Source organism: Mandrillus leucophaeus, unplaced genomic scaffold, assembly GCF_000951045.1.
Source record: "Mandrillus leucophaeus isolate KB7577 unplaced genomic scaffold, Mleu.le_1.0 Scaffold241, whole genome shotgun sequence".
Lineage (NCBI taxonomy): Eukaryota > Metazoa > Chordata > Mammalia > Primates > Cercopithecidae > Mandrillus > Mandrillus leucophaeus.
In genome coordinates, this window is record NW_012102488.1 from 1,030,904 (window position 1) to 1,044,288 (window position 13,385).

The 13,385-nt window shown below is 35.7% G+C and overlaps 1 protein-coding gene across 1 annotated transcript in view; it reads right to left on the bottom strand.

Moving 5' to 3' along the window:
- The window catches only part of SCAPER (S-phase cyclin A-associated protein in the ER), a 605,860-nt gene that overhangs the window by 338,127 nt on the left and 254,348 nt on the right, over positions 1 to 13,385 (bottom strand). Inside the window, exon 21 of the mRNA XM_011982670.1 lies at positions 9,835 to 9,971. Coding sequence (XP_011838060.1) covers positions 9,835 to 9,971 — 137 coding nt within the window. The remainder of the gene's footprint in view (positions 1 to 9,834; positions 9,972 to 13,385) is intronic.

Below are 13,385 nucleotides of genomic sequence, written 5' to 3' on the forward strand. Positions count from 1 at the left end.
GACAAGCAAATGTTAAGGGAATTCATTACCACAGACCTGCCTTTAAAAAGGTCCTTATATATAGTGGAAATAGAAAAGACTGTTATGGCCCAAAAAAACAAACAAAGACACTTAAATATGTAGGCCACTAACACTATAAAGCAACTGCACAATCAAGTCTGCGTAATAACCAGCTAACAACATGACAGGATCAGATCTGCATGTATCAATATTAACTTTAAGTGTAAATGAGAATAATGCCCCCAATTAAAAGGTGGAGTGGCAAGGTGGATAAAGAAGCAAGACCCAACTATATGCTGTCTTCAATGGACCCATCTCACAACTAGTGATAGCCACAGGTTCAAAGTAAAGGAATGGAGAAAAATCTACAGAACAGGAAACAGAAAAAAGCAGGGGTTGTTATTGAAATTCCAGAAAAAAAAAAAAAAAAAAGAATTTAAATCCACAACAAACCAGACAAAGAACAGCATTACATAATAGTAAAGGATTCAATTCAACAAGAAGACCTAACTATATTAAACATGTATGCACCAAACACATGAGCACACAGATTCATAAAGCAAGTTCTGAGAAACTTATGAAAAGACTTAGATAACCACATAATAATAGTGGGAGACTTCAGTAATCCACTGACAGCATTAAACAGACTACTGAGGTAGAAAACTAACAATGATATTCGGTACCTGAATTTGACACTTCACTAAATGGACCTAATGACATCTAGAGAACTCTCCACCTCAAAACAACATAATAAAGATTCTTCTCATCTGCACAAGGCACATGGTCTAAAATCACCCACACAAGTGAGCCATAAAACAATTCTCAGCAAATTCAAAAACCCCAAATCATACCAACTACGATCTCAGACCACAGCACCACAAAAATAAGTACCAATTCCAAGAAGAGTGCTTAAAACCATACAATGAAATGGAAATTAAACAACCTGCTCCCAAATGACTTTGGAGTAAACAATAAAATTAAAGCAGAAATCAAGAAATTCTTTGAAACTAATGAGAAAAAAAGGTATGACATACCAGAATATCAGGGACACAGCTAAAGCAGTGTTAAGCAGGAAGTTTATAGTGCTAAACTACCACATCAAAATGTTAGAAAGATCTCAAATAAACAGCCTAACATAACACCCAAATGAAGCAGAGGAAGAGGAATCCAATCCCAAAGCTAGTGGAAGACAAGAAATAACCAAAATCAGAGCTCAACTGAAGAAAACTTAGATGAGAAAAAAACCATGCAAACGACCAATGAATCCAGGAGTTGATTTTTTTTTGACAAAGTAAGATTGATAGACCACTAGGCTAGATTAATAAAGAAAAAAAGACATAAGATCCAAATAAGCCAATCAGAAATGCCAAAGGGAACATTACTACCAGCCCTACAGAAATATAAACCCTCAGAGACTATTACAAACACCTCTATGCATACAAACTAGAAAATCTATAAGAAATTGATAAATTCCTGGAAACATACAACCATTCAATATCGAATGAGGAAGAAATTGCAATTCTAAACAGCCCAATAACTAGGACTGTAACTGAATCAGTAATAAAAAGCCTATGAACCAAAAAAGCCCAGGACCAGATTTAGAGCCATATTCCACCAAATGTACAAAGAAAAGCTGGTACCATTCCTACTGAAACTATTCCAAAAAATTGTGCAGGAAGGACTCTTTAACTCATTCTATGAGCCAAGCATTATTCTGATATCAAAATCTGGCAGAGACACAACAATAACAAAAACAAAAAAAAAAAAAAAAAAAAAAAAAAAAAAGAACACAGACCATTATTCATGATGGATATGCATACAAAAATCCTCAAGAAAATACTAGCAAACCAAACCCAGCAACACTTCAAAAAACTAACTCACCATGATCAAATAGACTTTATCCCTGGGATGCAAGGTTGGTCAACAAACACAAATCAATAAATAGGATTCACCCATACACAAAACTAAAAACAAAAACCTTATGATCATCTAAATATATGCAGGAAAGACTTTCAATAAAATTCAACATCCCTTCATGTTAAAAACCTTCAACAAACTAGGCAGAAAAGGAATATGCCTCAAAATAATTAGAACCGTATATGTCAAACACACAGCCAATATCATACTGAACAGCAAAAGCTGGAAGCATTCCCCTTGAGAAATGGAACAAAACAGGTTTCCCACTATCACCACTCCTATTCAGCGTAGTACTGGAAGTCCTAGCCAGAGCAATAAGGCAAAATAATGAACAAAAGGCATCCAAATAGGAAGAGAGGAAGTCAAACTATCTCTGTTTGCTGATGATACGATTCCATCCCTAGAAAACCCCACAGTTTCTACCCCCAAATTCCTAGATCTGATAAACAACTTCAGCACCATTTCAGGATATAAAATCAATGTACAAAAATCAGTGGCATTTCTACACACCAACATCCAAGCTGAGAGCCAATTCAAGAATGCAATCCCATTCACAAAAGCCACAAAAAGAATAAAATACCTAGAAATACAGCTAACCATGGAGTTGAAAGATGCCTACAAGAATTACAAAACATTGCTCAAAGAAATCAGAGATGACATAAACAAAGGCAAAAATATTCCATGCTCATGGAGAGAATCTATTGTTAACATGGCCATACTGCTCAAAGCAATTTATAGATTCAATGCTATTCCCATCAAACTACCAATGATATTCTTAACAAAATTAGAAAAAACTATTTAAAAACTCATATGGAACCAAAAAGAGCCCCAGTAGCCAGAGCAATCCTATGTAAAAGAACAAAGCTGAAGACATCACATTACCCAACTTCAAACTATACTTTACAAGGCCATGAACCAGAACAGCATGGTACTGGTACAAAAACAGAAACATAGATGAATGGAACAGAAAGAGTGTGCAGAAAAAATGCCACACACTTGCAACCATCTCATCTTTGACAAAGTTGACAAGAACAAGCAGTGGGGAAAGGAATTTCTATTCATTAAATGGTGCTGGGGTAATTGCCTAGCCATATGCAGAAGCTAAAACTGAACCTCTTATTTACACCATTTACAATAATCAACTCAAGATGGATTAAGTAACTTAAATGTGAAACCTTAAACTATAAAAGCCCTAGAAGACAGCCCAGAAAATACCATTCTGGAAACAGGATCTGGTAAATATTTCATGATGAAGAAGCCAAAAACAATTGCAACCAAAAAAATTGACAAATGAGACCTATTTAAAATAAAGAGTTTCCACACAAGGAAAGAAAATATTAACAGAGTAAACAGACAACCTACGTACTGGGAGAAAATATTTGCAAACCATGAATCTGACAAAGGTTTAATATTCAGAATCTATAAGGAACTTAAAAACAAATTCACAAGCAAAAAACCAACCTCATTAAAAAGTGGCCAAAGGATATTACAGATACATTTTTTTTTTTTTTTAAGTCAGGGTCTTGCTCTGTTGCTCAGGCTGGAGTACAGTGGTACAATCAGAGCTCACTGCAGTCTCGACCTCCCAGACTCAAATGATCCTCTTGCCTCAGCCTCTGGAGAAGCTGGGACCACAGGGGACGCCATCATGCACTGCTAACTTTTTCATTTTTTGTAGAAACAGGGTCTTGCTATATTGCCCAGGCTGATGTCAAACTCCTGGCCTAAAACAATCCTCTTGCCACAGCCTCCCAAAGCGTTGGGATTACAGGCGTGAGCCACCACACCCAACCTGAACAGACACATTTTTAGGAAGACAAACATATGGTCAACAAGCATATGAAAGAATGCTAAACATCACTATTCATTAGAGAAATGGAAATCAAAACCCTAATTAGATATCATCTTATACGAGTCAGAATGGCTATTATTTAAAAAGTCGAAAAATAATAGATGCTAGTGAGGCTGTGGAAAACAGGGAATGCTTATATAATACTGTTGATGGGAATGTAAATTATTCCATTATTGTGCAGAGCAGTCTGGAGATTTCTCAAAGAAAGTAAAACAGAACAACCATTTGACCCAGCAATTCCATTATTGGGTATATACCCATAGGAATATAAATCTTTCTACCACGAAGACACATGTATGTCTATGTTCACTGCAGCACTATTCATAATGACAAAGACATGGAATCAACCTAAATGCCCACCAATGGGAGAGTAGACAAAGAAAATGCGGTACATATGTATCATGGAATAACCCTTTTTTTATAGGCACCTCTAAAAAAAGAATGAGGTTGTATGCTTTGCAACAATATGGATGGAGCTGCAGGTCATTATTCTAAGCAAACTAAGGCAGGAACAGAAAACCAAATACTACATGTTCTCATAAGTGGGAGTGAAAATACTGAATACACATGGACACAAAGAACGAAACATCAGACACCGGGGCCTACTTGAGGGTGGAGGGTGCAAGGATGTTGAAGATCAAAAAACTACCTATCAGGTACTATGCTTATTACCTGGATGACAAAATAATCTATACAGCAAATATCCTGTGACATACAATGAACTTATGTAGTAAAGTTGCCCAAATACCCTTGAACCTAAAATAAAAATTTTAAAAAATAATAAACAAATAATTTAAAAGGTGTGCTCCCCCCCTTCTCTAGGGGGAAAAAAGAAGACATACACTCATGTGGTCATCAAGGCAGTATTTACAATAGCAAAAACATGGTTTTAGGTTGTCTATGGGAACATGGAACATCAATCTACGATGAAAACTCTCAAGAAACTAAGAACAGAAGAAAGCTTCCTTAATCTGATAAAGAACATTAAAAAAAAAATAAAAACAAAAACAAACTACAGCTAACATCATCCCTTAATGGTGAAAAACTGCTTTCTCCCTAAGATCAGGATGAAGGCTTCTGTTCTGTATTTTACTGAGGGTACAAGACAGTGTAGTATGATAATAAAAACAGTACACAAATTGGAAACTAAGAAATAAAACTTTTCACTCCCAGATACCATGCTCATGTACATTAAAAATCTTATAAATTTACCAAAAAAAACTAATTAGAGCTTATAAGTCAATTTGGCAATGTTCCGGGATATAAGGTTAATATGCAAAAATAAACCATTTCTATAAACTAGCAAGAAACAAGTAAAAATGAAAACAAAATAACATTTTAAATGATATTCCATGTGTAACACTTATACACTAAAAATCACAAAACATTACTGAAATTTTATAAAGAAGCTCTAAGGAAATGCAGAGAATATACTATAATCACGAATTGGTAGACCCAATACAATACTATCACAATGTCAGTTATTACCAAGCTAAGCTATAGCTTCAATGCAATCCTAATTAAAATCCCAACAGGCTTTCTTATTTCAGAAAGTAAAAAACTAACTTAAATGTAAAACCCAAAACTCAAAACCATAAAAACCCTAGAAGAAAACATAGGCAGTACTATTCAGGATACAGGCATGGGCAAAAATTTTAAGATGAAATCACCAAAAGCAATTGCAAAAAAAGCTAAAATTGACAAATGAGATCTAATTAAACTAAAGAGCTTCTGCATAGCAAAACAAACTATCTTAAGAGCAGACAGGCAACCTACAGAATGGGAGAAAAACTTTGCAATCTACCCATCTGACAAAGGTCTAATATCTAGAATTTACAAGAAACTTAAATTTACAAGAAGAAAAAACAATCTCATCAAAAAGTAGGCCAAGGACATGAACAGACACTTCTCAAAAGAAGACATTTATGTGGCCAACAAACATATATTAAAAAAAGGTCAATATCAGTGATCATTAGAGAAATGCAAATCAAAACCGCAATGAGATACCATCTCATGCCAGTCAGAATGGCGATTATTAATAAGTCAAGAAAAAAACAATGCTGGCGAGGCTGTGAAGAAACAGGAATGCTTTTACACTGTTGGTGGAAATGTAAATTAGTTCAACCATTGTGGAAGACAGTGTGGTGACTCCTCAAGGACCTAGAACCAGAAACACCATTTGATCTAGCAATCCCATTACTGGGTATACACCCAAAGTAATATAAATCATTGTATTATAAAGATACACGGACACATATGTTTGTAGCAGCACTATTCACAATAGCAAAGACATGGAACCAACCCAAATGCCCATCGATGATCAACTGAATAAAGAAAATGTGGTACATATACACCATGGAATACTATACAGTCATAAAAAGTAATGAGATCACGTCCTTTGCAGGGACATGGATGGAGCTAGAAGCCATCATCCTCAGCGAACTAATGCAAGAACTGAAAACCAAAGACCGCATGTTCTCACTCACAAGTGGGAACTGAACAATGAGAACATATGGACACAGGGAGGGGAACAACACACACCGGGGCCTGTCAGGGTTCGAAAGGAGGGAGAGCATCAGGACAAATAGCTAATGCATGCTGGGCTTAATATCTAGGTGATGGGTTGATAGCTGCAGAAAACCACCATGGCACATGTTTACCTATGTAACAAACCTGCATGTTCTGCACGTGCATCCTGGGACTTACAGTAAAATAAAATTTTTAAAAAATAAAATCAATTACAACAACAACAAAAGAAAGTAAAAAACTGATCCTAATATTTACATAAAAATTGCAAAGTCCTGAGATGAGCAAAACAAGCTCAAAAAAGAAAATAAAGTTGAAGGACTTCTACATTATTTGAAGACTTTCTACAAAGCTAGAGAAATTAAGATAGTTTAAAGATAAACTTATCAATGAAATAGAACTGAACTGAGAATCCAGAAATATATTCAAACTAATAGGGTAGATTTATATTTTTATCAAGGTTTCAAAACAGAAAATTAGACATCAATGGAATGCGACAGAGTCCAGAACAGAATCACACATATATGATAAGATTTTTTAAAATCAAGGTGCTAAGGCATATGGAAAAGAAAAATATTTTCAAAAATGATAGTACAGCAGGCTATCTATAGAAAAATAAACCTGGACCTATACTTTATATCATGCCCACTAATTTATTTTAAATGGACTATAAGCCTAAATGCTAAAGCTAAAATTACAAATCTTTAGAAAAAAAAAATGATAGAGTATCTTTTGACCTTTGAGCAGGCAAAGATCTCTTAGGCATATCCAGAGAGCACTAGACATAAAAGAAAAATACTGATAAAGCAGATATTATTAAAATTAAAACTTTTGCTTATCAAAAGCTATTATAAAGAAAATGTATATGTAAGCTCCAGAATGAGAGAAAACACATCTCAGTACATATATCTGTCCAATAACTTGCAGTCAGAATATATAAATGACTAATAAAATGACAGGCCATTTTTTTAAATTGGGATACTTCATAAAGGAAAATATTGAACAGTTTTAAAGGATGTGAAAAGATGATCAATATATGTGTTAGTCACTGGGGAAGTGCAAATTAGAACAACAATGAGATACCACTACATTCCCACTAGAACTAAACTAAAATTTAAAAAACTAATAATAACAAATATTGGCAAGAATGTGAAGGACCTGGAATTCTCAGATTGCTAATGGGAGTATAAAATGGCACAACCATTTTATGGTTTATGGAAAACAGTTTGACAATTCTACTTCTAAGTATTTACCGAAGAGAAATAAAAATATTTGTTCACCCAAAGACTTTAAAGGAGTTTTATTTATAAATGTCCCAGATTGGAAATCTAAATGTCTATCAGTAGAAAGTGGTATATCCATACAATGGATATAGTCAGCAATAAAAAGGGAAGAAATTACATATACACGTCAACACAGATAAATCTCAAAAACAGTATAATCAGTTAAAAAAAAAAAAGCCAGCTGCAAAAGAGTGGATGTCATTTATATAAATTTCTTGAACTGGAAAAAGTAATCTCCAATTATAGAAAGCATATCAGTGGTTGCCTCAGGCCAGGAGTGGTGGGAGACTGACTGCAAAGAGGAACAAAAAACTTTATGGGGCAATGAAAATGTTCTAAATCTTGATAGGGGTATGGATTGTATGACTATCTAGATTTTTCAAAACTCAAAACAGTTTATTTTTGACATCGCCACATTGCACTTAAATAAATCACACATCAATGAAAAAAGTCAATAGATACAGTTAATATGCACAGAATGGACACAGATGGCAAAATATTAGAAGATAAAAGTATTTTTCCTATGGTTATTTACATTTTTAAGATTTTCCTTAAAAAACAAAGCATTAGTTACATTAAAAAATAAATAAATAAATAAATAAATAAATAAATAAATAAGGTCCTCAAAAGCAGCTTCATTGATAAGGTGACATTTGATCAAAGACCTGAAGGAGGCGAGGAAGTCAACTGTATGGATGTATGTGAGAAGAGAAGAACCTTCTAGGAAGAGGAAACCTGAACTATAAAACCCTTGAGGTTTTGACAAGAGCAGTGACAGGCTCTCAGTTACATTTTAACAGGTCCGCTGTGGCTGCAGTGTTTAGAATATACAAGGGCAGAAACAAGGAGACTAGTCAGAAGGCTACTGTAACAATCCAGGTAAGAGATGATTGAAGCTCGGATCAGGGAAAGCAGTGAAGTTAGAGAAACGTCGTCAAATTCCGAATATATGTTTAAAGCAAAGCTAACATTTGCAGTTAGATTGGATGTGAGGTGTAGGAGAAAGACAGATCAAGGAGGACTTCAGTGGTTTTGGCCTAAGCAACTGGAATAAAGTATTCATTTGCTGATATAGAGAAGACTATGAAATGAGGTAGGTTTTTTGTGGCAAGAGGAAAGAGTAGGTTTGTTTTGGATATACTAAGTTTGAGTAAAGCTGAAGATATAAAATTGGTATCATTGGCAAGTAGAGGTATTTATAGCCACAGAACCAGGGTGATCACCAAGGGAATGTGAACATTAAAAATAGACAGGTTCAAAGAACAGGCCCTTAAAACATTCAAAAGTATCAGGAGGTCTGCAAGTTCTTAGCATAAACTAGAAACGAAGGTCAGTAATGCCCTAAAATACACCGTAAAACTATTCTGAGAAATCTGGACTAACTTCAAAAACTAAAATCAAAAAAGCCTTTTCTATTCTTTGATTAAATGGGCAGTCTGAAGTTATCACTGATTATGTAAGTTGAAATAGACACCTAGATCAATCATGATCTTAACACCGAAACTACTGCACTATTCACCATTATTGTACATTCTATATTCCTATAATTCCATGGGTCAAGCTTCTCCATCTTTGAGACACTTAGTAATAAAAGTATAAGGACATATTCAGAATAGTTGCCCTCGAACAGCAAAGGATTATCTACTAAAGAAGAGCTATCTCTGTGTCCTCCACCGGACTCATCCGTCATCAGATGACACTCAAAGCTTGTGAGGTAATGATGTACTACACAGCTGTCCGATCTTCAGATGACACTTTGGAGGTTGATGATAAACTACAGGTCTGACAACTCACTTTCCATTTTAAGATATTTCTTGAACTTTTTCTTGTTGTGACAGGCAACCAAATTGATTAAGCCTAGTCATGGGATTTGACACTACAGCCAGTAGACTTCTATTTGTTGATTGCTATTGATTTTCTTTGATACTTCATTTAAAAATCAATAGTTGGAAAGAAAAATAGGCTTGGTTTACACATACTTAAACATACTATTGTATGCTGGAGGAGGCACAAGTTTGGCAGAGCTTTGGTATCCAATTATAAGAAGAGCTCTTAACAGGTGAAAGCAAGGGCTTTAGATCGATATGCAGTTTTCTTTCTCAATCAAGGAAAGTGGCTATAAATTAGGCTCATCAGTGTTATTTCCAAGGCTTTCATGAAGCAAACAACTTTAAACTTTTTTTGTCTTCCTTGGATTTACATTAAAAGATACATCACTAAGAATTTTTCTTTTGTTTTTAAGGGTATTTAAGGTACCTGAAGTTCATCCGGGCTTTTATCTTTTTGGCTTTTTTTTTATTTTTTTGCCGCTCTTCTCCATCTTTCAAAGTCTCTGCTGGAGCTGTACTTTCAATCACAATGTCAATAATATACTTCTTCAAGGAAAGATGCTCCTGCAAGATAAATAAATAAAATAATAATAATGAGAATGATTTTTTAAATATAACATAGGATTGCTATAGACTACAGCGAGTATAAGACATTTGATAAAACTAAAAGTAATCTCTGTAATACACTGGTTTCTACAATTGTTTTGGAAAACGTTGAAGAAACTGTTTTAAGATTTTTACACCACTGACTTCACTTCAGTGCATATCAGTTGTGCCTAATACTAAGGATACATGGACATAATCCCTACCATGATATCACACAAGTAGAGTAGGAAAGGTAAAATACATACACAAAACTATAATGCTATCTATAATACCAAGTCAATCGGAGATTTAGAGTGCTGTAATAACTCAAAGACGGAAATAGGATCACTGTTCACTAGGGGGAAAGGGGGGGAAACTTCAGGAAGGAAGCACCGTATTTGCTATCCCTTGAAGAAAGGATAAAATGTGAACATACAGATATTAGGTAAATATGTGTTTGGGCTGGGAGTGGATAAGGTTGCAGAAAGGAGAAAGGAGGTCATCTCAGAAAACACATCCTAGAGATGAGAAAGTGGAATGTGGGTATCAACAGCATAGCTTTGATTCAGCGAGAGCACACAGTGTTTGGTCAAGTTCTCCTCCTTATCCATCTTAGATTTTATGGCCTATCACTATAATCATTCTGTTGCCTGAGCTCAATTCTTTTCCCCCTTTGTTCTTTCATACATGCATGGCAAAATCCCAACCCTAAATCCAATTCTCGCCCTATTCTGAGCCTATGTCTGAAGCAGATTAATGTGGCTATAATTACAAACTTTAAATTTATGAAATTACACCTCAAGTGGCCTCTAGTATTCCCAGGCAGTCAAGCAACCTTACATTAGTTAATCTACACACTCGCCTTGCTAAAAATTATTTTAGACTCTCTCCTTAAATCTCCAATATCCCTCATCTCCTAACCCCATCTCTCAGTTCATGATCATGTTTATTTGATTAAAGAAAATAGCATTATTCAGATGAGCTTCCACACACTCCCACAGCTAAATGTGTCAAACAATCTGTATATGTGCTTGTACACTCTCTTCTCTCCTGTTGTAATATATGAACACATGTTCCTATCTAAGAGCAAGTCTTCCAATATACACTGAATCCCAATCCTTGTCTTGCATTTTTATGGTTATTTCTCCTCTTATCCGGATAATCAGTTTTCCTGTTTCTATTTAAATCATCTCAAAAGGATTCTTGTTCATATGACTCCATTTGGGTACTACCCTTTTGTACCAAAATTTGTTTAAACAAAGTGTATTTTGCCTCTACTTCCTTCACTCCCATTCACTCCCAAACTCATTTTAGTCCAGCTTTTGCCCTTACCACCCTTACCAATCTGCAAATTTTCCTTGTCAAAGTCAATAACGCCAGTGGCCAGTGTTCAGTTCTTATCTTTTTCTTGCAACTTTAGTCCTATAGGTCATTTCCTCCTACCCGAGACTCCTCCTTCACTTGGTTTCCTGATATCACATTGTCCTTCTAACTCATTGGCTGCTCCTTCTAAGTCTTCTTTGCTGGGTCATTTTTCTCTTCTTGACCTCTAAATGTTAAAGCATCCCAGAGCTACACTCAGGGCTTTCTTCTTCTCTATCCAAACTCACTCATTTAATGCAGTAACTTGAAATATTATTCATACACAGAAAATTCTCAAATTTTTATCTCTAGTTCTGACCTCTCTCCTGAACTCTATTCACCTGCATAAAAATGTCTCCTCGAATTGCTTGAACCTGGGAGGCTGAGGTTGTGGGGAGCCGAGATCACGCCATTGCACTCCGCCCTGGGCAACAAGAGCGAGACTCGGTCTCAAAAAAAAAAAAAAAAAAAAAAAAGCTTCCTCGGCCAGGTACAGTGGCTCACACCTGTAATCCCAGCACTTTGGGAAGCCAAGGTGGGAGGATCACTTGAGGGCAGGAATTCGAGACCAGACTGGCCAACATGGTAGACTCCTGTCTCTACTAAAAATACAAAAATTCGCCAGGCATGGTGGTATATGCCTGTACGTACCTGTAATCCCAGCTACCTGGGAGGCTGAGGCAGAAAAATCGCTTGAACCCAGGAGGCGAAGGTTGCAATGAGCCCAGATCACGCCACTGCAGTCCAGCCTGGGCAACAAAGCAAGACTGTCTTAAAAAAAAAAAGTCTCCTCAAAATCTCCAATTAGGTGGAACATTTCCACAATCAGCATTTCAAAAATAACATGTCTACAACAAAACTCTTATGTTCCTTATATACATCAAATTGTTCTTCTGAGAGTGTTCTCTATTTCAGTAAATGGTACTATCATTTGCATAATTGCTCACATCCAATACATGCGCAAATCCTATCAGTTCTCCTTTCATATATATCCCCAATTCAACCACTTCTCCCTAACACCCTCACCTGCTCTAAGTCACCATCAGCATTCATTTATATTACTGCAATAGCCTCTGGTCTCGCAGTTTCTAATTTGACCCCACAGGTCTTTTCTCTATAAAAATGACCACTTATTTTTTTAAAACAACAGTCAAATCACATCATTCCTTTTATCAAAACTTACATTCTCATTACACTTAGGGTAAATCCAAATTGCTCACCATGACCTACAAGGCTGAGTCATTGATCTCTCTGATCTCATCTACCATTCTCTTCTTTCTTCACTAAAACTACACCCACAGTGGTCCTCTTGTTGTTCCCCACATTCATCAGAAACGTTACTGCCGCTGGGCTCTATATGTTTTTCCCTTAGCCAAGAATATTCTCTTGGGTATTTGCATGGTCTTGACCAAAATGAATGCTCAGTCTTAACATCCTCTATTATTTGCCATCTCCTTATTCTATGTTTCTTCATAGGACTTGTTTCACATCACTGCCTAATATCACATACTCATTTTCAATTTCCGTCCTCAAACATAAGTTTCCCAAGGGCAATGACTTTGTCTGTTTTATTCATTGATGTTTCTATGTCTAGAACTGTGCCTGGCACATGGCAAACACTCAGTATGTGTTAGATAAGTAAAAAGAGAGTTAATGTAATAACAACTAATAGTATTTTTCAGCCCTTATTACACAAGATACATTGAGCTAAGTACTTTATATAATATCATTCATCTCGTCCTTACAACTATACTTAGAACATACTTAGAAGGTATATATTTTTATTATCCTCATTTTAACTATGAGAAAACTTGGACACAAAGTTAACTTTTTCAAAGTTAGAAGGCCAAAACCATGACTGAGTGACATTGCAGCTAGTAAAGTGACAGAGCCTAAATTTAAGCCCAGACAGGGTGATTAGGGAATCCACATTCTTGACTACCTTAGAGATACGGCTGGAAGTAGGTTTGAGCTATAGAATTGTGCTCCTTTCCAAATTATGAACCTACCAACAAAAAACAAGCAACAACA